General features: G+C 43.8%; 1 protein-coding gene across 7 annotated transcripts in view; it reads left to right on the top strand.

The window, feature by feature from the left end:
* Window positions 1–26,078, top strand: part of DLGAP1 (DLG associated protein 1) — a 299,101-nt gene that overhangs the window by 194,076 nt on the left and 78,947 nt on the right. For 4 of the 7 annotated variants that reach the window (XM_018039624.1, XM_018039626.1, XM_018039627.1 and 1 more), the window contains exon 5: window positions 11,896–11,925. The exons of the other annotated variants lie outside the window; for them this stretch is intronic. In XM_018039624.1, the coding sequence (XP_017895113.1) occupies window positions 11,896–11,925 (30 nt within the window). The remainder of the gene's footprint in view (window positions 1–11,895; window positions 11,926–26,078) is intronic. 7 annotated transcript variants of the gene reach the window in all.

Raw genomic sequence — 26,078 nt, 5'->3', positions numbered from 1 at the left:
GATGAGAGATCAAAGGTGTTTCTGCATCTGCCTCCTGCCCAGCTCTTTAATCTGTTACATGTTCAAAAGGGACAAGTACAGTATTGTGCGCGCAGGGATGGGGATACAAATCAGAACCGTGGACATGGGCGACGTCCCAGAGTTTGTGGACCCGCTCAGATGATGAGGAATGTCTGTCTACATAGTAGCCCTGCCATTTAGGGAGTGTTTTCTTTTAAATTATATTATGAATAGTATGTGTACATGGAAATCTGATTCAGTTTTCAGTTCTGTCGCTCAGTCGTGTCCTACTCTTTGAGACGCCATGGACTGCAGCACGCCAGGCTCCCTGTCCATCACCAACTCCCAGAACATACTCAAACTCATGTCCATTGAGTCGGTGATGCCATCCAACCATCTCATCCTCTGTCATCCCCTTCTCTGGCTTTCAATCTTTCCCAGCATCAGGGTCTTTTCCGACGTCAGTTCTTCACATCAGGTGACCAAAGTACTGAAGATTCAACTTCAGCATCAGTCCTTCCAATGAATATTCAGGGCTGATTTCCTTTTGGATTGACTGGTTGGATCTCCTTGCAATCCCAGGGACTCTCAAGAATCTTCTCCAACAACACAGTTCAAAAGCATCAATTCTTCGGCACTTAGCTTTCTCACATCCATACATGACTACTGGAAAAACCATAGCCTTGACTAGACGGACCTTTGTTGGCAAAGTAATGTCTCTGCTTTTTAATATGCTGTCTAGGTTGGTCATATTTATTCCAACAAGCAAGTGTCTTTTAATTTCATGGCTGCAATCACCATCTGCAGTGATTTTGGAGCCCCCCAAAATAAAGTCTGTCACTGTTTTCATTGTTTCACCACCTATTTGCCATGAAGTGATGGGACCAGATGCCATGATCTTAGTTTTCTGTGTTGAGCTTTAAGCCAACTTTTTCACTCTCCTCTTTCACTTTCATCAAGAGGCTTTTTAATTCCTCTTCACTTTCTGCCCGAAGTGTAGTGTCATCTGCATATCTGAGGTTATTGATATTTCTCCTGGCAATCTTGATTCCAGCTTGTGCTTCTTCCAGCCCAGCGTTTCTCATGATGTACTCTGCATATAAGTTAAATAAGCAGGGTAACAGTATACAGCTTTGACATACTCCTTTCCAGATTTGGAACCAATCTGTTATTCCATGTCCAGTTCTAACTGTTGCTTCCTGACCTGCATACAGATTTCTCAGGAGACAGGTCAGGTGGTCTGACCCATCTCTTTAAGAATTTTCCAGTTTGTTGTGATCCACACAGTCAAAGGCTTTGGCATAGTCAGTAAAACAGAAGTAGATGTTTTTCTGGAACTCTCTAGCTTTTTTGATGATCCAACGGATGTTGGCAGTTTATCGGAGTCCTACTAAACTCTTGTTAAAAAAAAATATATAGTAGGTATGCAGCATAGGGAACTCTGCTCAATGTTATGTGGCAGCCTGGATAGGAGGGGAGTTTGGGAGAGAATGATGCATGTATATGTATGGCCAAGTCTGTTTGCTGTCCACCTGAAACTATGACAGCATTGTTAATTGGCTATCTTTTGGAGTACTCAGTCCTCTCCAACTCTTTGAGACCCTTTGAACTATAGCCCGCCAGGTTCCTCTGTCCAAGGGCTTTTTCAGGCAAGAATACTAGAGTGGATTTCCCTTTCCTCCTCCAGAGAATCTTCCCCACTCAGGAATGGAACCTACGTCTCCTGCATTGCAGGTGGACTCTTTACCAGCGGAACCATTGGGGAACTCCAATATGAAATAAAGAGAGAAACTGAAGGGAATTCCCTGGCAATGCAGTGGTTAAGACTTGGGCTTTCACTGCTGTGGATCCGGTTTGATCCCTAGTCCAGGAACAAAGGTCCCACAAGCTGTGCAGTTCAGCTAACATTAAACAATCAAAAATAAAACTAAAAAAGTTTATTGTACACCAGCCTATTTGAGGACTGCTGTTAAGAGAACTGTACAAGGCAAAGGAAAAGCCTTTTAAAATTATGAAATAGACGTTTTAAGGACATTTATAAGGACCTTATTTCACATACAGCAAAAATGACAAAGGACTTAAGGAAACAGCAGAAGATTTTTAAGAAAGACAGTTTCCAATGGATCCATCTATTTCCCACATGCGCAAGACTCAATAAGTAGGGAAATACATTTTAAAAAGGAAAAAAACAGTAGACTGCAAACTAGATATTCAGAAAATAGTCTTGCAAGAGAGGTAATAGAAGATATAGAATCTTTCACCCAGACATCAGCCCTCCCATTATTTTTCTGGCCACAGTTTTGGATGAAAGGGTAAAGCAGAGAAGAGCTCACAATTCAGTAAGAAATTATTTCAAAACTTAAATTTAGAAATCATTTAGAAAGCTGAGTTACCATCCTTTCGATTCTCAGGAGAGCTCCCCAATTTCCAGCCAAGACATAAATGTGAGAACACTGATTGTCTGTTTTCTTTTCCTCTGCTCTCCTATGCCCACACACGCCCAGAACCAATCTTCAACTTCCTTTTCTTTGCACAGAGATGACCAAAAGGAACTTCAACAACTTTATTTGTGCTGAGCTGCTGTCACAGACAGATGTTAAGTCACACTGGGCTTCCCAGGTGGCACTAGTAGTAAAGAACCCACCTGCCAGCGCAGGAGACATAAGAGATGTGGGTTAGATCCTGGGTTGGGAAGATCCCCTGGAGGAAGGCATGGCAACCCACTCCAGTATTCTTGCTGGAGAATGCCTATGGACAGAAGAGCCAGACGGGCTATAGTCCATAGGGTCAAGAAGGGTTGGACACAACTAAAGTGACTTAGTTTTCCCCAGTTACAATGGCTTTGAATCCAAAAGTCCACAATGTATGAGAAAGAATCAGTTCAGTTCAGTCGCTCAGTTGTGTCTGACTCTTTGTGATCCCATGAACTGCAGCATGCCAGGCCTCCCTGTCCATCACCAACTCCCGGAGTTCACTCAGACTCACGTCCATTGAGTCAGTGATGCCATCCAGCCATCTCATCCTCTGTCGTCCCCTTCTCCTCCTGCCCTCAATCTTTCCCAGCATCAGGGTCTTTTCAAGTGAGTCAGCTCTTTGCATCAGGTGGCCAAAGTATGGGAGTTTCCGCTTCAACATCAGTCCCTCCAATGAACATCCAGGACTGATCTCCTTTAGGATGGACTGGTTGCATCTCCTTGCAGTCCAAGGGACTCTCAAGAGTCTTCTCCAACACCACAGTTCAAAAGCATCAATTCTTCAGCGCTCAGCTTTCTTTATAGTCCAACTCTCACATCCATACATGACTACTGGAAAAACCACAGCCTTGACTAGATGGACCTGTGTTGACAAAGTAATGTGTCTGCTTTTTAATATGCTGTCTAGGTTGGTCATAACTTTCCTTCCAAGGAGTAAGCATCTTTTAATTTCATGGCTGCAATCACCATCTGCAGTGATTTTGGAGCCCAGAAAAATAAAGTCAGCCACTGTTTCCACTGTTTCCCCATCTATTTGTCATGAGGTGATGGAACCGGATGCCATGATCTTCGTTTTCTGAATGTTGAGCTTTAAGCCAACTTTTTCACTCTCCTCTTTCACTTTCATCAAGAGGCTCTTTAGTTCTTCTTCACTTTCTGCCATAAGGGTGGTGTCATCTGTATATCTGAAGTTACTGACATTTCTCCTGGCATACTTGATTCCAGCTTGTGCTTCATCCAGCCCAGCATTTCTCATGATGTACTCTGCATATACGTTAAATAAGCAGGGTGACAAGATACAGCCTTGACGTACTCCTTTTCCGATTTGGAGCCAGTCTGTTGTTCCATGTCCAGTTCTAACTGTTGCTTCCTGACCTGCATACAGGTTTCTAAAGAGACAGGTCAGGTGGTCTGGTATTCCCATCTCTTTCAGAATTTTCCACAGTTTCTTGTGATCCACACAGTCAAAGGCTTTGGCATAGTCAATAAAGCAGAAAAAGATGTTTTTCTGGAATTCTTCTTGCTTTTTCGATGATCCAGCGGATATTGGCAATTTGATCTCTGGTTCCTCTGCCTTTTCGAAAACCAGCTTGAACATCTGGAATTTCACAGTTCACATATTGCTGAAAGCCTGGCTTGGAGAATTTTAAGCATTACTAGCGTGTGAGATGAGTACTATTGTGCAGTAGTTTGAGCATTCTTTGGCATTGCCTTTCTTTGGAACTGGAATGAAAACTGACCTTTTCCAGTCCTGTGGCCACTGCTGAGTTTTCCAAATTTGCTGGCATATTGAGTGCAGCACTTTCACAGCATCATCTTTCAGGAAGAATAGTGACACAGTTATTAAAGGCACTGGTGAAGAGTGAGTCCTTATCTGCTGCATCAAATAATTCTAAGTTCATCTGCTTAAATATTTATTCAGTGCTTATGTGTAGACACACTACTGGACTCTGAAAATCAGTGATGATCAAAGAGGCTTGCACACAGTCTAGAAGTGGAGGCTGGCATTCATGAAATAATCACAGAGATAACTGCTCCAAAAGGAACACAGTTCTTGCAGGAGAATCTGCTGTAACAAAGGAACTAATTTTAAAGGGTCAGGGTGAACCTCCCTGAGAAAATCGTCATAAGCTAAGAGCTGGAAGATCAAGAAAAGTGAGGGAATGCACATGTTAATATTAAAAGAACTGGAAGGGTGGTATGACCAGAGTACAGATTATTAGGGGCTGAGATGCCAGGTAAGGTCAGAGAATTGAAGCTCAAGTTCAGTTACCTGTTGCTATGACTGCAGAGTGTAGCAAAGGAGCTGATAAACAACCCCTTTATTTTTATCCTTCAATCTTATGGGACATGAACTTACATGGGGTTCACCTGGGTGATTCTTCTGTTTCACATTCAACTGGAGGTTGGGCTGTCTAGGAGATCCAGGATGGAATTATTCAACTGGTACCTTGGTTTCAGGATCTTCCTTGTAGCTCAGGTGGTAAAGAATCTGCCTGCAATGCAGGAGACATGGGTTCGATCCCTGGGTCAGGAAGATCCTCTGGAAAAGGGGATGGCATTCCACTCCAGGACTCTTCCCTGGAGCATCCCAGGGATAGAGGAGCCTGGATGGCTACAGTTCATGGAGTCACAGAGTCAGACACAAATGGACGACTAAGGCTGCTGCCTTGGTTTCAGTGTCTGGAAGAGTGTGCTCAGCTGAGGCTGTTGAGCACCCATAAGTGGCCCCTGCAATACTGCAGCTTCAAGGCATCTGACGTGGCAGCTCAGGGCTCCCAGAGAGAGTGCCCAGGAGACAGGAAGTATTAAGGTCTGGCCAGACAGCATCATTTCAAAGGTATTATATTGGTCAGAACAGTCACAGGACCCACCTGGGTCAAGGTAAACAAGTGTTCTCAACATGAACCCTTTCAAATAATTTGTGGTCATCTTTAGTCAGCCATGGTTCACCATCAGACACAAACTCTTTACATTCCCCTGTATGCAAAATATCCTTATTCCTAAAGCCGTCCAGAAATGTCATCTCCTTAGGGCATGAAGTTCAAGTTTGAGGTCCAGATTCTGACCATCTAAATAATGATCAAGGGACTTCCCTAGTGGTCCAGTGATTAAAATTCTGTGCTTTCAATGCTGGAGTCTCGAGTTCAATTCCTGGTCATGGAACTAAGATCCCACACGCCTTGGGGTGCAGGCAGTAAATAAATACATAAATTAGTTTTTAAAAAATAATAAAATAAGTAAGGGTCAAGTGCTGATAAGGCACCTTTGATGTAGTTCTCTGATACAGTTTCTCTCAATATAAAGACTTGTGAACTGAAATGTTATGTATATCATAGCCCCACCACACACACACACACACACACACACACACACACACACACACACACACACACACACACACACACACACACACATATACACCCAGCATATACTGATAACACAGAGGTGAGATAAATAACACGGGGGTGAGATCAATGCATTGAGCATGTTCATTCAAACAGTGGGGGAACAAGAGGCACAGAGCCATCACTGGCATCCAGCAGTTCTGAAATCCACATACTGCTTGTTCCTTAACTTGGGGGGCCCAGTCCTGCTCCCAGACTCTCAGCAGTTCTGGCCACCACCCTGAAAATGCTTGGTTTCACCTTCTAAGTTATAAATCTTATTAGACTTCCTTCCTATGAATCTTATTAGACTTCACTCTGTTAGACAAAACATACATCCTCAATTCTCCTCAAGACAGTCCCTGCTTTGGCCTGGGCTCAGTCGGGGTGCTGTGGGGACCCCACCCTGAGGATCCTCAGAAGCATTTGTGTCTCTTTTAGAAGCTTTGTGAGGCATATACTTAAGTCTTCCTGAAGTTATAAAAAAGGTTCTTCCGGCCACCCCCTTGAGATGTTCTCCAATATCAATCAATTTCTAGGCTGAGAGACTTCTGCCTTTGAAAAGATTAGGAATTTGAAATCCTTTCATCTTTTTTAAACCAACAAGTACTAGCTCTATTTTTTTCTAAACTTCACTTGAAAACTGAACAGGTCCTTAAAAAAAAAACCTCATCTTTATCTATATTTTATCATATGACACATTTTAAAGAACCAATGGCATTTTAAGCATTCTACCGGGAAATCTTACTGAAATCTATAAATTCATCAGGAATATTTGTAGTTTCCACGTTACTGCAGGGGACAGTGTTGCCAAGCGTTCTGTCTCAACATCAGAAGAGTGTGCTTCCTGCAGTCTCCCAATCTGGGAGGGACAGTGGCCCTTTTCCCCTGTCCTCCAAGCTGTCACCAGCAGTCTTCTCAAGGCCTTCTAGCTTCTTCCCTTGCTGGATGTTGTTTGCCAGAATGTCTCCACCTGGTCTTTCCATCAGGGCAGTCCAAGGGCTTCCAACCTGGTATGTCAGGGTTTCCAGAGGGAGGGCTCCAAGAGACAGAAAAAAAGAGGCTGCCTGTTTCATAAAGCCTGGGCACAAACATGAGGCGGGCATCACTGACGCTGTATGTACTTTAATCGTCAAAGCAGTCTCAGAGCTGCCCTCATTCAAGAAAAGGGGGCATAACCCCCATCTCTCTATGGGAGGTGTAAAGGATTTGTGACCATTTTTATTCCACTCTGGGTGACATCATGCAGGGCTTTGCAAATCATGTGAAGGCTTTCGAATAAAGGCTTTCATCTTAAAAATAATGAAGCGCCACTGAAGACTTTTCAGAGGTAAGGGATATCACATAATTGGACTTGCCTTTTGAAAAGATTGTTCCAGCTGCAGTATAAGAGTACATTGGAAGGAGATTATTAAAAACTGAATGGTTCTTTCTTAGTTCCTCTTTCTCCATATATACCTTATCATACAGATTTATGTGAACATTACTGTGACAGTTTGGCCCAGGGTTGGACTTCCCTGGTGGCTCATATGGTAAAAAATCCACCTGCAAGGTGCGAGACCTGGGTTCAGTCCCTGGGTTGGGAAGATCCCCTGGAGAAGGGAAAGGTTACCCGCTCCGGTATTCTCGCCTGGGAAATCCCATGGACAGAGGAGCCTGGGGGGGCTACAGTCCATGGGGTCGCAAAGAGTCGAACACGACTGAGCGACTGAGCACAATGACAGTAAAGGCAAGAAACTACAGGTTCTAGAGACATTTGGATATAAAATCAATAAGCTAATATTCCTTGAAGTCTACGTAGAGCACAATCTTTTTTCCAACCCTAGTCCTAACGCTGATAAACTTACTTCTTTGGGACTTTCTAACATTATAATCCTGAAGCCTAAATCTCTGCTGTAACTTATGTATCTTCACTCCACACATCAGTGTTCACTAACCTCCATGAAGACCAGTCTCTGAATAGAAATAGTCATTGGTCAAAATAATAAAATCTAGTATTCTGCTCAGTGATATCCACTATTGAATTATACTTGCTAGGACAGATCAAATTTTCTTTTCTGACACCTGGAAACACTTGGGAACGATCGCTTTTTCATTTGATAAATATTTTAAGTAATTACTGTATGCCAGGCACTGTTCTAGTTAACGGAGTTACAGCAGCAAGCAAGAAAGACCAGATTCCTGCTCTCTTTCTGCTGGTGTTGTAATGAGGAAGACACCCCAGAACAAAGAACCAAATAATAAACCAAAAAGATAATTTTAGTAGTAATTTTGTTGTTGTTGAGTCCCTAAATTGTGTCCAGCTCTTTGCAACCCCATGGACTGTAACATGCCAGACTTCCCTGTCTTCCACTATGTCCCAGAGCTTGTTCAAATTCTTGTCCATTGAGTCAGTGACTCCATCCAACCATCTCATCCTCTGTTGTCCCCTTCTCCTCCTGCCTTCAATCTTTCCCAGCATCAGGATCTTTTCTAATGAGTCGGCTCTTCACATCAGGTGGCTGTGTATTGGAGCTTCAGCTTCAGCAACAGTCTTTCCAATGAATATTCAGGGTTGATTTCCTTTAGGATTGACTGGTTTGATCTCCTTGCTGTCCAAGCATCTCTTAAGAGTCTTCTCCAGCACCATAGTTCGAAAGCATCAATTCTTTGGTGCTCAGCCTTTTTTATGGTCCAACTTTCACGTCCATACATGACTACTGGAAAAAACATAGCTTTGACTAGACAGACCTTTGTCAGCAAAGTGATGTCTCTGAAAAAGAGAGAGAGAAACAGGCCAGTGAGTTCTTACTGGGTCTGCTCTAAGTACAGTAATCAAGGAGGGACTTCGAGAAAGTGACATTTGAAGTAACAGTTGAATGAAGAGAAAGAGTTAGCTGTGGGGAGATCCAGTGGTTTGGGAGGGAGGGAGCAGCAGGTGCCGGGAGGGTAGAGCAGGGGGCCAAAAGGAATTATCTCTGCAAAGCACAGAGAGAAAAATGAAGTGGTTAAAACATTTGAGTGAGGGAGGAAGTCACCTGAAATGAAGTAAAAGTAGTAAGAAAATAAGCAGGAATACATCCCATAGGCCTCAATGGCCAGGGCTAAAAATTCAACTAGTATTTCAAAAACAATGAGATGTCATTGGAGGGTTTTAGTGAGCCCCAGTCATTCACACTTTAGCATGAATTATTTTAACCTGACACTTTTCTCCTAAGAATTACTTTAGATCAATTGAGGTGAGTCATCAGGTGGAAAAAACATTTCGGAAGACTATGAAGAATTAAATGTGGCGGAGGACGGGAGCGTTCATGTGTGTATATATATTTATGTATGTGTTATGGCTTACCCTTAATTCCAGGGAATGTCAGCATCAGCCAGTCACCAGATAATGTCTGTTGTGTGTCCTAGAAGTCAGCAGTGCTACGTGTAGCTTTTCAGCACCATCAATCATTTCTTAAATATTCATGTTTTTTAAAATATTTCTATTTTAAGATAAAGGAAATATCTTTTCATTCTATAAGTTTTTGTATAATGTCAATATTAGTACCCTAACCAGATTTAGCCAATTCTAGATTTTCACTATAACGTAGTTACTACCTTGCAATATGAAAGCCTATCTTGCTATAGGGGAAAGCTGGACTTGAGGTTTAAAAAACATAAGGGAAATTCACATGGAGGAACAAATAACTCATGTGTCTATTTAAAATTATGTTTATAATTAGAGTTCTAAAGTCAGACTTTTGTTTTTTAATAGATCTTTTCCCCCTCACTCTATAAATACATTCCTGAGCTCTCATCCACCACCACCCACATCTCCCATAAGAAATTCTTTAGACTTCCTTGCTTTCTTTGCATCAAGTCTGTTTCCACACACTGATTAGGTCACACTGATGTCCTTTCACTTGAGTGACAGTTGCTGACACCTATGGTTATGCACAAAAATAAACACGGGTGAAAAAAAAAGAAACAATACTCTAATGGTTTCCTGCATAAAGCTTCTACGGTTCAAAAAAGACAGAATCATTGCTTACTATGCCAGTGACTCATACCTCTTGGAATGGTTGCCTGACCAAAAGATGACCAAGTCCATTTAGCGTGTGCTCCTATTTGGTGCTCAATGACTGTTATTTCCAAGGTGATCTATATAGAGTATCTTTTTGCATATGACAGGTTTAAGAGGTTGTGAAATTATGGGCAAAATCATGGTAAATGCTCAGTTTATTCATATTTGGCTTGTTCAGTTAAATTATAACTCCTTTTGTGAATAACTCAAAGTATTCTGAAGGTCAAGATTCTCTTCTCCAGGCATGAGGAAAAAGAAACATCAGTTACGGTCATGATGTGTCAGACCTGGTTCATACCAGGTTGCAAGAGCCAACTGTTACATTTTGGGGAATTTGGTAAACCCATTATTATACACACCCATGATTACAAACATGCAATTATAATTGTATTAAAACAAAGGTGATAAATACCTTAAAATCTTTACTTCCTGATTGTTTGACTACATTTTACTATCCATGCTTTTGGGGTTCTTTACATCTGCTATCCTTGTGCAGTGAAATATTTACTACATGATGGTTTTGCTATCATTCATCTCTTCCCAAAGCCATGTCCAGTGACATCAAAGCTGGAAGCTTGAAATAGGCCACAGTGGGAGTGTTTTCATAGTGTTGACATCGAAAGAGTTTTAACTTAATCAAAATAATTTCTATAAAACTTGAACAGTTTAATAGTTCAAGAGATCACATAAAAGATATAATGATAATGAATTTACTGGGAAAAGAACAAATTGGGATGCAATTCAGAGCATTATTTTTGTCAAATCATGATTGATTTGCTGGCTGTGAATCCCACGGTTTGGTCCAAATCAGCAAAAGTCTTCTGTGAGAATCTGTTGGCTGCATGGAAGCTGCAATAAATAAGACTGTATATTTTATTATTATATGTAGATTGTGTACTACACATCACATATATTGGTAAAACCCATAATATACATACATAATACAGGCATATTTTTCCCCTTGTTAAACATTGACCAGATATGACTGGTTCCACCAGAAAGATGAAATTCAACTGGTAACTTAAAGTTTCTTTTTTTCCAGAAAGTTATAAAAGAGAGCAAGTTTGTCTCTTTGTGAATAGAATCTGTTAAAAATCAGTGGGTGGTCATGCTGATAACCAGTTTGGTTTACCAGTATTGAAAAGCGGTTTGTTTCCACTTTTCATTTGAGACTCCTCCCATTTGAAAGAAAACCAGACTTTCCACACTGCAGACTTTTTTTTTTTTTTTCAGCCTAAGGTATGGCTATCACACAGAGTTTGGGAAATATTGTTTATACTTACGACTTACAAGGAAGAAAATGAACTTTCAAAATCAAATTATTGGACCAGGTCTAATTTATTTTAGTTTAGTATTTTGACCTTTCAGTTCACCAAAAAGTCACGTGGATATCCAGTCAAGGATAGTGTCTGTTTGCTTCATGAACAATTTGACAAGCTCAGCCCCTCCACTGATCTGCAGGGAATGGGAGCACTAAACACAGGAGACCAGAAATGGCCTCTGGTCCAACTACCCCAGAGAAGGAAGTTGCCAGATCACACCATAGTTTCTAAGCACTTGTTACATATTTCAGCAGAAACCTGTCCCAACACCTATCAGGTGATCTCTGTGCGCAGCTTAGGTAGGAAATACTAGGCCTTGATGTCCTCTGAGTTAAGTTTTATCAGTCCTTCATCCAGTATGACTTATCTACAGAAATAGCCGGTCAGACTAGAGACTTGGCCTTTGTTTCATCCAAAAACATGGCCGATCTTTTATTTAGTGAAAAATGCTCGCAAGTGATACTAGTGGGAGATGAAGACACTCATGAAGCTTAATCAATGACTGAAAATTACTTCGTTTTTGACGCTGATGTTTGTTTACTTAAATTCTCAAAAAGCCAACAACAACAACAACAAAACTCCAGATTTGAAGCATGCGTGTAATGTGCGAAGCCTGGCAAAGTAATGTGGGTCCATTCTATAACTGCGACTTTTTGTTTTTATTCAAGGTGTCATAAAACTGAGTTCTGCAGTTGAAGGTACGTTTTTACAACCACAAAATCAATAACGTTTTGCTTCAAGATTGCACCGCGTGGCTTTGTAGCTAGACCGCTTCTGTGGCCGTGGTGTCTGAAGCCATGTTCTAATCGCCAGCTACTGCCTTTCCATCTGTGTTTCTCCTTGTCCTGGTTCTCTTATGCCACACATCCCTCAGCTCCCCAATAAGTGGCCTCAACACTGACCCCTGAGACAGCATTGATGAGAGCCAGCAGGTGTGGTTTTGCCCCTGATTGGACGACCTCAGCACCACTGCTCCTTAGAGAGCATCCTTATCCTCTACGGCATCTTTATCTGAGGCTGGACCTTGAGTCTTGTCAGGAACCCTGCCCGCTACCCCACTCACTCCATCTTTCAGCAGGACCTTTTCTAGAGGAATTTGATTCCTCATCCCAATATAGCAGACCTGCTTGCCCAGGAAATATGCAGGCACGGAGTCATTAAAACTTCCTGATGGAAAAAAAAAAAACAAACTTCCTGATGGCTCGTCTCAAGTCACGAGGTGCCACCCAGGAGGTATTGCAGGAACCAGCTTCCTTGAGTGTCATCCATGTCACTCGCACCAGGTGGTTCCTTGGAACTCTGCATCTAAGACGCTTAGAAGAAAAGGAAGAGAGATTTAAAGCAAGAGGAGGGCTGGTGGCGGAGAGACCGCACAGCCGTGTTTCACCGAGTAACCCCCAGGAATGTTAAAAACACCTCATTTTTTGAAATGACTCATTGGGTATTGGTATAAAATTGACCACCTTGCCCTAAGAGGAGCATACATCTTGTAAGTAGGGAATATGTCATGCTCTCTCTTTGTGAGTGTCTCTGTTTGTTGTGGGGAGTGTGTGTGTGTGTGTGCGTGTGTGTGTGTGTGTGTGTGTTCTCGTTTATTGGGAGTTTGTCAGTCATGCTTTGGAGGGCTCTTCGTCCCCATTTTATCAGGGGAGGCTCCTTGGAAGAGGTGGTGGGCTTTAAGGTGAATTTTCAAATATAAGGAGAGATGTGGCTTTGTGAATGGGCAATGCATGGTGGTGGGAGCCAGAAAGTGCGAGGAGGGGGGGCTCTAGTGGTGAGACCACCTGCTTGACTCAAGCAAAAGGACTGGGTGGGCTGGAGTTTGCAGGTTGGGAGATGGAAGAGAGACTCGGAAATGTCCCCATAGGGCTGGCCCATCCAGAGAGAGGGACTCTGCTCCTTAAGTGGATTTAGTGCCATCACATTTTGAAAAGCACATTAAAAAGGGACTAATTCTGACATTCATGGCAGAAAGTGCATTGCTATCTCAAATAAGGAAGGGACCAGGAAACAGTACAGGCTACGGCCGTTCAGACTCAAGAGAGGAATCAAAGAACAGACCTATAAAAACGAGAGAGGACACCTTGCATGTGGCAGGTCTTTGTGAGGCCAAGCAGGGATTTAAGGTCCCTCTGACCGAAAACACGGAATTTTATTGAGAGAAGATCCAAACCGCCCCTGGCTTAGAAAACACAGAAGACACAGCTACCAAAGCAAGCGGGACCATGAGAATGACTCTGCCTGTGGAAACTCCCAGTGGCAAGTCACCCCAAGTTTCAGTTAATTATCTGTGGATAACAGTGTGTCCACCCTGGGCTGTTCAGATGTGTTATCACCAAATGGCTTTAAAGTCAGGGCTTTCTGTGGCCTGCTTGGCTTAAGCACAGTAGTCCACTTATAACAAAAGGATGGAAAACATTTTTTTAAAAAGCCAGAAAGCCAAGAGGACATTAGATAATTTTAAAAAGTATTGTCTTGCTAGAACAGTGTCCCCATCATAATTTTGCTCATTGCTATGATTACTTCTGGTAGCATGGCTTATCAGAACCCTCCCCAAAGAGGTTTATGGTCTTCAGAGAAAAAGAAGAGTGAGGATAAGTATGGGCAGAGAGCTGAATGACTGACTGCCTGGGGCTTTTTCAGCAGCCTCATCATCACAGGGTCTCCTCTGAGTTCCCAGGGCTCACGGGGAGTGGTCATGGGTACCAGAGGTCAGGACTGTTTGAACTGCTGCTTGAGCATCTTTTTGGCAGTTTCTTGGCTGGGGGCTGTAGCAGCTTGAAGGCTTGGTAGCATGCTGAGTTGTAACTGTGTGTGCCCAGGGGCTCCCCAGGACACAGTTGTTGTGTGTGTGGCAGGGGGGAGGGGGTTGTTATTCCACGCATGTGTTCTCACGCATCTGGAAGGGGCAAGTTTGATGGGCATGCTCTGTGGGATGTGTGTTGGACTCTCTTGTCTCTATGGGAAATCAAACCTCAGATGGTGGTCCTTATGAATGCTTAGCTCTTTTCTTGCTGTTTTCCATCTGCCGAATGAACTCAAGGCAGCTTCTACAGCTTATCATGGCAAGAAATACGCAAATCAGTGGAGGGGATCCACTGCCAGAATGGAACCTATTTCCTTTTCTTTAAAAATGACTCTGTTCCGGATTTATCCTAGAACTCTGAAAATGACATTAATGTTGTAGGTAGGTTATCCTTTTCTTATCTTCTTTTTAAGGAAAAACAATTGTTACAGTCATAAGAGAAAATCAACAGGGACTCCATGGGCTACTTCCTGCGGAGTATTTTTGTTATCGGGTCAGTCTGTTCTCTTTCTCTGAAGCAAGGTGCCTCCTTCAGCATTTTGCAGCTTTGTGTAAGCTTTTAAAATCATCAGAAAGAAAAAAAAGCTATTTATATCACACCAACAGTAAGGTTAAAAGTGAGCTGTCCTTTCATGTTTTAAAGACCTTACATTGAAACAGAAACACTCATTGATACTTAATTTTGTGATGAAAAAAAAAAGTATTTGAACAGGAAAAATATTTGTTTGAAAGAAATAATTGCAAAGTTCTGTTGATAACACTGATGGGTTCTGGACTCTAATTTTAGATTCATAACCCCAAATTCAGAAAATTGGGGGGAATTCCTTGGTGACCCAGCGCTTACGACTCCACGCTTCCACTGCTGAGGGCCTGGGTTCGATCCCACAAGCGTGGCCTCAAAAAATGAAAAGAAAATTGGGGTAAGAGAGAAACATCCAGACACCAAACTGGGGAGAAGGAGAGATAGTTGGGGTAATGGCAAGAATTCCATGACAGAATCTTCTAAATTTTCCTCTTAAAAGGGATTTTCCCTCTTAAAATTGGAGCAGGAAGAGGTGCATATTTCCACAAAGAAGACCAACCTACCAGCCTATCCAAGCGAAACGGGAAGGGAGGCCATGGAAGAACTGAGTCATGCCTGGGTTGGAATGGCCCTGACATCCTGCCCGGATCTTTCTGGGGAGGGAGGGTCCAGCCCCAGCTGGAAGATCTTCATCTGACTCACTTGGTTTGTTCAGTGGACAGAAGAGACCTTGGGGCTGGGAGGCTGCTGGATGCTGGGGACAAGCCTTGCGACTGATAACCCAGCACACTGTGAGGAGACTTGCCTCAAAGGCAACTTGTTCATCCCCTGTAGGTAGGTAGGCAATCCAAAATCTCAAAATGATGTCAAATTCTTTCGATAGCCTCTATGGGGGAATGAAGTTTGGCTTCTTTGGAAAAGTCCCGTGTCTTTAAAAATGGGAACAGATGAGCCTCTAGGAAGAAATCTAAGAGGCAAGATGGTGACACAACCCCCAGCCACTTTGGACGTCACCCACTTTGGATGCGCCTTTTGGAGGGAAGCTGCGGTTTCAGTTCACACGGGAGGTGATGCTTCGATCATGGATCCGGTGTGCTTTGATTTCATAAACAAAAGCTCTCCTGGCCTTGTGGAGCTTTGGTTCTCCTTTTTTTCCTTCTTGTCACTTCCTTTTATTTAGATAAGTTTTTTCTTCCAGTTGTATTGAGATATAATTGACACACAGCACTGTATAAGCCTGGGCTTCCCAGGTGGCACTAGTGGTAAAGAACCCACCTGCCAGTTCAGGAGACCAAAGAGATACAGGTTCGATCCCTGGGTTGGGAAGATCCCCTGCAGGAGGAAATGGCAATCCACTCCAGTATTCTTGCCTGGAGAATCCAATGGACAGAGGAGCCTGACAGGCTACATTCCATAGGGTCACAAAGAGTCAGACACGACTGAAGCAACTTAGCATGCATGCAGCGAGTGTAGAAAGCTCTATTAGAAAACAGAAGGTTAGGTGTTTGAGTTCTTGTGGGCTTATTGCGGAAGATGGTTAGTTGAAATAGATTAAACAAAATGAGACTTACTATACAACCATCGAGGCCTGTCTAATATCCACTTTGATACCATAAGTTGATATTACAAACTTTAGGATCTTGATGAAGTATATACTACAAACAGGCTCATTTTCCAGATAAAATAGGACTCAAAGACTGATGGTATCAAGGACTGTTGGAGTCAAATATTTCTGTTAAGAACAACAAATACACAACGCCTTGTTTTTATTCTTTAAATGTTCCCACTCTTAAAAATGTAAGATTAACAGACTACTCACTATGATCTTTATAACAGTATAAAATTATTTCATTAACAGTATGACATTCAAAGCAGTGAAATACACATTAATGTAACTGAGAGAAGAAAATAAAAGGATGAGATCATGAGATGAAAGAGGGGAAAAAAAAAACAGCTGCCCAGCAGAAAAACAAACAAAACCCCAGAATTCATAGTGAAATGCAGTTGATTTATGAATGGAAAATATTTAAAATGCTAGCTAGCATGAAGGAAGAGTCAAGTGGTAGTCTTTCCAACATATTGGGAGCTGGTCCTTACCAAACCTCTATTATATTTACATATTTTTTAAGAAGTAGAAAAGCTTTTTTTTTTTTTAAGTAATCAGAATCAGGACTTCCCTGGTGGTCCATTGGTTAAGACTCTCTGTTGCCAGTGTAAGGGGTACAAGTTCAAGACCTGGTCAGGGAACTAAGTTCCCATACACCACATGGTGTGGCCAAAGGATATAAAAAAGAAAGAAAGAATAAGAATATTAAAAGCACAGAGAGAGAAGGGAGCCCTTTAACAAAATATCCTATTACAAGGCAAGCTATGCTTTTTCAATTTGCAAAAAAGAATCCATGGGATGACTTTAAGGCTCAAAAGCATAGAAGGAAGACCATAGAGACAGAGGAGGAGGAAGGACACGAGCCCCAGTAGCACCTTCCACTTCATGGGTCTGTTCAGAGGGGAGGAGAGTAAGGGAACTCAAATTCAGGTCTGTAACACCTCTGTCTCTACTGCCTCGGGGCTCCTGGCAGCGATTCCTAGCAGGCTTAACCTCCCCCTTCATGGAAACCTTTACATGACCTGCCTAATGATTTCCTGATGGCCACATCCTACAAGCAATGCAGAGCTTATGTAAGGATTTGGGCACATGCCACCTAGTAGCTTTGGTGGCCAAGACTTGTGAGCAAGACCTTTTGGTCATCACACCCTGTTTGAGCTTGCATGTGTGTTTTGGGGTGTATGGGGTGATGGGAATATCCCTGCTGAGGTCCAGTGAGCAACCCCTCTCCACACATACACACACCCAGCTGGAGGCCCAGGCTGTGTGGAAAAGTTTCATTACTGGGAAGCTAAGAGAAACGCACTCAGGTTATAAAAAGGAAAACTTTTCTTTTTCACAGAGTCTTGAGGAATCTCAAGCAGAGATGTTGTTAGCAGAACTTGAAATAGACTGAATCCCTTACATAGGTGAATTTGTGTATTGGATCCATTATACGTGAGAAGCCTGGAAACAGGAGATTCCAGGGCTGGTGTAAACAACTGTTGTTAATTGAAATTAATAACATTTAGTTCAGTTCAGTTCAGTCGCTCAGTCGTGTCCGACTCTTGGTGACCCCATGAATTACAGCACACCAGGCCTCCCTGTCCATCACCAACTCCTGGAGTTCACTCAAACTCATGTCCATGGAGTCAGTGATGCCATCCAGCCATCTCATCCTCTGTGGTCCCCTTCTCCTCCTGACTCCAATCCCTCTGAGCATCAGGGTCTTTTCTAATGAGTCAACTCTTCCCATGAGGTGGCCAAAGTATTGGAGTTCCAGCTTTAGCATCAGTCCTTCCAATGAACACCCAGGACTTATCTCCTTTAGGATGGACTGGTTGGATCTCCTTGTAGTCCAAGGGACTCTCAAGAGTCTTCTCCAACACCACAGTTCAAAAGCATCAATTCTTCGGTGCTCAGCTTTCTTCACAGTCCAATTCTCACATCCATACATGACCACAGGAAAAACCATAGCCTTGACTAGACGGACCTTTGTTGGCAAAGTAATATCTCTGCTTTTTAATATGCTGTCTAAGTTGGTCATAACTTTCCTTCCAAGGAGTAAGCATCTTTTAATTTCATGGCTACAATCACCATCTGCAGTGATATTGGAGCCCAAAAAGATAAAGTCTGACGCTGTTTACACTGTTTCCCCATCTATTTCCCATGAAGTGATGGGACCAGATGCCATGATCTTCGTTTTCTGAATGTTGAGCTTTAAGCCAACTTTTTCACTCTCCTCTTTCACTTTCATCCAGAGGCTTTTTAGTTCCTCTTCACTTTCTGCCACAAGGGTGGTGTCATCTGCATATCTGAGGTGATTGATATTTCTCCCGGCAATCTTGATTCCAGCTTGTGTTTCTTCCAGCCCAGCGTTTCTCATGATATACTCTGCATATAAGTTAAATAAGCAGGTGACAGTATACAGCCTTGACATACTCCTTTTCCTATTTGGAACCAGTCTGTTGTTCCACGTCCAGTTCTAACTGTTGCTTCCTGACCTGCATATAGGTTTCTCAAGAGGCAGGTCAGGTGTTCTCGTATTCCCATCTCTTTCAGTATTTTCCACAGTTTATTGTGATCCACACAGTCAAAGGCTTTGGCATAGTCATTAACTACAGTCAATTACAATTCGCCACAGTGGTGTTCAGTATTTACTTTGTTTCAGGTCCCTGCACTGGGACCTTCCCCGATATTATCTCACTTAACCTCTCAACAATCTATCAGAGAAGTACTATCTGCATGCCCACTTCACTGACAAGGATTCGGAGATCATCCAGCTAACCCAAGGCTGACCCAGGACTGAAAGCCCTGTCTATGTGATTGCATAACTTTAAGCTCTGGCAGGAAGGGATGGCCACACTCACGTTTTCAAGCTGAATATCTTTCCAACTAGCCAGTTTGGGATTGCCTTGTGTAACTCAGAAAAGTCACCCCTTCTGCAGAATGTGTGAGGCAGGGGCAGTGTGCAGGATCTCGTGAGATCTCGCGTGGGTTCTGTACCCACGGTCCCGCCTTACTCTGTCTCTTTAATGCAGCATAGGCTATGAAGAGGCTGGGAACCCAGAGACACAGGGAGACTGAATTCTAGCCTTCCCCACCACCACGTTTCCCCTTCAGAGCCCATCTTAGAGCCTAGATTGCCCATTATTTCCAGATCCCAAGCCAACATAAACCACGACATAACTAGTTTAATTGTAGGTTCACTAGGAAAACACATACACACATCCAAGGAAACACAGGTGCCTCTAATCCCTGAAGAGCTAGCCAAGGCCACTCATCTTGTAGGTGAACCCCAGCTTGCACCAGAATCACCCGAAGGGCTTTTTAAAACACAGATTGCCAGCCCAACACCCCCCGCCCCCCTCCCCCAAAAGCTTCTGAATCCTGGGTCTGGGTGAGGCCTGGGAACTTGACTCACAGGTTCCTGGTGCTGCTGACTCTGCTGTTTGGGGGACCACCTTTGAAAACCACTGTTTTAAGGGATGAAAGCTTTAGCTTTGAGATTACATTTCTGAGCACCTGTCTCTGTTTAATTGTGATAGCAGCTGTTCATCCTTACCATCTGTATTGGTTTCTTATTGCTGTTGTCACATTATTACCACACATTTAGGGACTTATGACAACACCAGTCATCTTACAGTTTTGGAAATCAGAAGTCTAAAAAGGGGTCTGCAAGGGCCTCTCCATTATGGAGGTTCCAGGGGAGAATCCAACTTCTTGCCTCTTCCAGCTTCCAGAAGGTTGCCTGCACTCCTTGGCTTGTCACCCCTTCCTCCTGGGTCCTCAAAAACAGCAGTGGAGTAGCATCTTCAAACCTCTCTCTCTTACACACACACACACACACACACACACACACACCCCTCTCTGCTTCTGGGACCACCTCTTCTCTGAGTCTGACCCTCCTGCCTCCCTCCTAGAAGTCCTTGTGATTTCATTGACCTACCCCAAGGAAGCCTACCTCGATAATCCAAAGTAATCATTCCATTTTAAGACCCTTAACTCAACCCACTCTGGTGTTCTTGCCTGGAGAATCCCATGGACAGCAGAGCCTGGCAGGCTACAGTCCATGGGGTCACAAAGAGTCGGACACGACTAAGCGGCTGACACTTTCACAACTTAATTACACACGAAAGTCCCCTTTGCCAAGGAAGGAGTGTACACAGATTTTGAAGATTAGGACGTGGACATCTTCAGAGGCCTTCATTCTGTCCAGTACCCTAGCCACCTGAGAGCTGCGTACCCTCCTAAAGCACAGCACCGTTCCCACCAAAGAAGCACCGAAACCAAAACCAAGTCAGGATTTGCATGATGCAACCCTGCCTTCAGACACTCCTGGTAATCAAGCCATCTTGCAGAGATAAAGGGGGAGTCTGGGGGGGTGCGGGGAAGGGAGTGGGGAGGAAGGCAGGAGCCCCAAGGGAGTTAGCAAAGTGCCTCTTAGACCAGGCCCCAAACACCTATAAATCTCTCCCCACATTTGCCAGACTTTCTAGAACCTAGAGCCAGGGTGCTCCCTCTAGGCTGGGAGCCGCCAGGGTCCTCGCTGGGCCTCACCCCAGCCTCAGCCTCCAGCACCACCTCCCAAACCTGCCAGCAGGCGCTTGTGAGAGATGCAGAAAGAGGAATTGTACTAAAAGTCTTCTTGCCTTTTGAATTTCCCAGGATGACCTGCAGAGCTTTTCTGGGCTGAAGTCCCAGCCTCCAGGCTGTGAACTTTCTGTCGGTGCATTCACTTGCTTGGGCTGCTGTAAAACTACCAGACTGGCCGGCTCAGACAACAGAAATACAGAAATACACTTTCTCACAGTGCCGGGGCCTGGAAGTCTGAGAGCAGGGCGTGAGCAGGCTGTGTGTCCTGGAGCCCCTCTTGTCGGCTTGCAGACGGCTGTCTTCTCCCTCGTCCTCAGATGGCCCTTCCTCTGTGAGCACACTCCCCTAGCACCTCTTATTATTAGGACCCAGTCCTATTGGATTCCAGCTCACCCTCATTTGACCTCATTTTGACTTAATCACCTCTTTAAAGGCCTTTTTTTTAAAGTCTTTATTGAATTTGTTACAATATTGTTTGTTTCATTCGCCCAGGAAGCATGTAGAATCTTAATTCCCTGACGAGGGATCAAGTCCGCATCCCTTCATTAGAAGGCTAAGTCCTAATCAGTAGACCACCAGGGACGTTCCTCTTTAAAGGCCGTTATCTCCAAACACAGTTGCCTTCTGAGGTCCTAAGAGTAAGGACTTCAGCAGCTGAATCTGGGGGAGCACACTCTCAGCTCATAACTGTGGACTGCAGTCCTGGGAGACTCATACATAAAGTTCACTTCCGTCCCCTCTCTCGGTGTAACAGGTGGGCTCGGTGCAATTAAGGCAGGTGTGGGGAGGGGAAGGTCAAGCTGGGGTGGTCACAGTGTGCCCCTCAGCCTAGGTCTGCCTCTTGGTCCTAGGACAGAGATGGGAGGAAGGGAGAGGAGGTCAAAGAAGCCCCCACAGGCTGGGTCTTAGTCTGTATAAGCAAGAAGCAGCCTTTAAGCCTCACCGTCCCTAGAGCTGGTTCCCTGCAGAAGACTTTTTGCTGCATACGCAATTTACAGCAAGTCACAGGCACTCCACCAAGTCAACACACCCTGGACCCAGAGGAAATAAAGAAGCAGACAGTGAGGGCTTGTGTTTGACGGCCTTCTGCAAGGTCTGTGTGGTAGAAAATGATTTCATCCTCTAGGCATGGCTCTGAAAAGGAAGTCAAACAGCCCACAAGTTGAAATAAACCAAACAGCCTTATCTTATTCTTGATTCATAGGTTCCTCTTTCTTCAAAGGAAGCCTTTAGATGCAGGACTCTATGAACTGTCATTATCAGAGTAACTGCTGTTGCAAAGTCCCTCCTGGGACCTCGCATCTGTGACTCATAACACCTGGGATCGCTGACATTTTTCCCTGACAGATCTTTACTACTCACTGGTCAGACTCACTACCCAACAAAATTTTTTATATTTAAAAAATTAAATATACCTAAGTGCTTAAGTATAACCCATGTGGCGTGCTCAGTCACATCTGACTCTTTGTGATCCCCTGGACTGCAGACCACCAGGCTCCTCTGTCCATGGAGTTATCCAGGCAAGAATACTGCAATGGGTTGCCATCTCCTCCTCCAGGGGATCTTCCTGACCCAGGAATCGAACCCACTTCTCCTGTGTCTCCTGCACTGGCAGGTGGGTTCTTTACCACTAGTGCCAACTGGGAAGTCCCTAGATATGAAAATATATGTTTATACTAAGTGAAATACGCCCATCACAAAAAGGACAAACACTATATGATCCCACTTACATGAGAGGCCTAGTCGTTAAATTCAGAGACAGAAAGTAGAAGGGTGATTGCCAGGGCTGGGGAGGGGGAAGGGGAAGTTCTCATTTAATGTAAAGAGTTTCAGTTTTGCAAGATGAAAAGGGCCTGGAGATTGGTTGCACAACAGTGTGAAAGTAGTTACTGAACTGTACACTTAAAAATGGAACATGGTATGTTTTATGTTATGTATATTTTAGCACCATATTTTTAAAAGGCTGCTGTTGGCAATCATGTAATAGAACAGACTCATGGTTGGGGTCAAGCAAACCTAAGTTTGAATCTCATATCTTCCACTCACTAGTTTGGGGACAAGGTTCTTAGTTTTTTTGTTTAGTGCCTTCTGAGTTTTACTATCAATATTTCTCCGTTTCTAGTGGGCAGGAATTTGTAAAGAGCTTCAGTTGGGTCATTCTGGCCCAGGGTCTCTCCCCAGCTTGCAGTTGGGTGGGTGGAGGGCTGGAACACTGGAGGCTGGCTGAGGATCTCCCCCTCTTCTTAGAGTCTCAAGGCTTCTGCATGTGGTCTTTCCACGCGGCTGACTTGGGCTTCCTTTCAGCATGGCGGCCTCAGGACAACGGGATGCTTCTATGGTGTCTCGGGGCTCCAAGCAGGCAGATGTCCCAGGGACAAAGGCAGAAGCAGCATCACCTTCTCTGATGCAGCCTCGGAGGCATGCACTCTCACTTCCTTCATCCTCTCTTGGTCACAAGCAAATCACACACTTCCCCAAGTTCAAGGGGAGGGGTATTAGACTCCAGCGCATGATAGGAAGTGGCAGAGTTCTAGAGCAGGGTTGGCAAATTATGACTGTTGGACCAAGCCAGGCTCACCTCTCCAAGGCAGCCATGTCCATGTGTTTATATCTTGTCTGTGGCTTTGCCACAGAGTCAAAGTTGAGTGTTGGGACTGATACTATGTAGTCTGCAAAGCCAAAAATATTTACTGTACAGCTCTTCATAAAAAAGTTTCCTGACCCTGTTGTAGAAGACCGTGTTAGATGGACAATATTGTTTTAGCCACTTTTGGAGTATGATATTGACTGCAGGCAGGTTACCAGCCTCTCTGAAGTTCACCAGGGTTTCCAAACCTGTAAAAAGTAATGGGGGGTGTGTGTGTGTGTGTGTTCAGTTGTGTTCGACCCTTTGTGACCCCATGGACTGTAACCCGCCAGGCTCCTCTGTCCATGGGATTTCCCAGGCAAGAAAACTAGAGTGGGTTGCCACTTCCTGCTTCAGGGGATCTTCCTGACCCAAAGATTGAACCTGAGTCTCTTGCGTCTCCTGCATTAGCAGGTGGATTCTTTCCCACTGTGTTACCTGGAAAGCCCATAAAAAAGAATGATGAGCATATGTAAAATGTATTTAGCACAATTCTATGCCTATAACAGTTCTTCTCCTTCCAGGCTTAATTATGATTTGAGAGTCACTGAAAGGTGTTTACTGCTGGTGTAGGTCTATTAGCTGTCAGAAATTCCCAATTTAGACCTTACTTGGAATTTAGGCAGACTTTACAGACACCCTCTATTTAAACACATATTTATTACTCTGGAGGAAGGATCTGTTTGCAAGAATTCTTTTAAAAATGCAATCCTTGCCACCCTCCAGTGCATTATTTTATTGGACTCACTAGATTTTTATCTTCCAAGAAGCAAATACTTAAGGAACTGGGGCAACCTGGTAAATTTGGAATTGAGTGAGCGGGGGAACAGCATGGCAGTGGCGGGTCTCCGGTGGCCTCGGGAGAGAAAAACACATGAAACTTGACCTCCTTCACCGTTAAGCTCAGGGCTGCCTCTGACAAAGCAATGAAAAATATTTCCTTGCCCTCCCCTTGCCCGTTGCCTCCCTTTCCAAATGCCCAGACTTGTTATCTCTCCCCCAAACTCCTCCACTGGCCAAAATCTCCCTCGGATGTTTTCTCTCCTCCCCTGGATATTTCCAAGGCCAGTCCTCGAGCAGATGATCTGCCTATGACTCTGCTTTCTTCCTTACTCCACATTCGAACCAGGTCCTTCGAGAGCCTAGTTATTCAAAGCTTCTGAACTCTCTCTAGAGGAAAACTTCTAGCCAAGAAAATAGAGACCCCAAACAGGCCCTTACAGGGGTAACATTAGGCCGACCAGTCCCAACTCTCTTCTTCATGGACCCAAAAACCACTGAAATTAACAACTGTATGTGTGCCTCATTTTTAAAAGTTATATTCTATCTCTTCTCCAAGATATGTTTGACTCCAGTCACTCTTAAAAATCGACTTAGCTTCACCCTGAGCTGTGCTGGAAGAATCGTTCCTTTTCATTGTACCTATTTGTTGCCATGTTATTTTTACATCAGATATTATGAGTGTTTGGGGGGCAGTGGAGAGGAGACATTTGTGACTAAGTGATTAGAGACCATTCCCTTTGGCCCTATTAATTTTTACAGCATTTTCCCCATCTTACTTTGCTGAGACTTGCAATTTTGTGCAAATTTTATAGAACATCTTCTGGTATCTGCAGAATCCCAGCTCAGTGTCAGTCAAAGGCCAGTTGAGTTGATGCTGCTCCAGGAAGAATTATGGTTTAGAAACATTACTCAGCTGGCTGCCAAAAAAGTCACAACTGTTACACTATGACCTGTGCTCCTCCTACTGTAACCTCAGCCCAGAACCTCTGCAATTACCAAAGGGCTTTTACAAGCTCCGCCTCCTCAGCGTTCACTCTAACAGTCATTTTATAGTTATTGTCCCATTCTACAGATTGTTGTAAAAAGAACATGAAGTAGTGATGTACATTGCCCTAGATCACAGACCTACTCATTGATGGACCTGGAATTCCAAGGACTTTGCTCCATTCATACTTTTCATACTTCATTAATTCATACTTCCTAAGTGTACCAGGCACTGGGCCCTTTCAGCCAACATTGCTTCCGTTACTCCTTTCTGCAGATGCTTTTGTTCATCTTATATCCAGTATCACTTACAAAGTGCTGCCAACCATTCTCTTCCAACCATTTCAACCGTCCGCTTCCCTGGTGGCTCAGTGGTAAAGAATCCACCTGCACACAACGCAGGAGACACGGATTCAATTCCTGGGTGGGAAAGATCCCCCGGAGAAGAACATGGCAACCCACTGCAGTATTCTTGCCTGGAGAATCTCGTGCACGGAGAAGCCTGGCGGGCTGCAGTCAGTGGGGTTGCACAGAGTTGGACACGACTGAAGCAACTTAGCAGTAACAGTATTCTTGCCTGGAGAATCCCGTGGACAGGAGCCTGGCAGGCTGCAGTCGATGGGGTGGGAAAGAGTTGGACGTGCCTGAGCCACTGAGCACGAGCAACCATTCTCTTCAGCTCAAAAACATTTTTTTGACTACATACTTCCTAATCCCTCTTAGGTTAGCAATAGGAAAATGGACTAAAATGAGAGCCTTTGAGACATGTTTAGTAGAAAAGCTTTGGTTGTTTTGCTTATTTTTAGCTCAGGTAAACATCTGGAGGGTAACTAAAAATAAAAAACGCGTCTGATGTGGTTAGTGTTTGTACTTTTCTGACTAAAACTGTGAATATAAAGGTCACATGAAATCAGAATTTGTGTGTGTGTCTGTAATAGGAGTAACGGC

This window comes from Capra hircus, chromosome 24, assembly GCF_001704415.2.
Source record: "Capra hircus breed San Clemente chromosome 24, ASM170441v1, whole genome shotgun sequence".
NCBI lineage: Eukaryota > Metazoa > Chordata > Mammalia > Artiodactyla > Bovidae > Capra > Capra hircus.
This window is presented reverse-complemented; position numbering and strand designations above follow the sequence as displayed.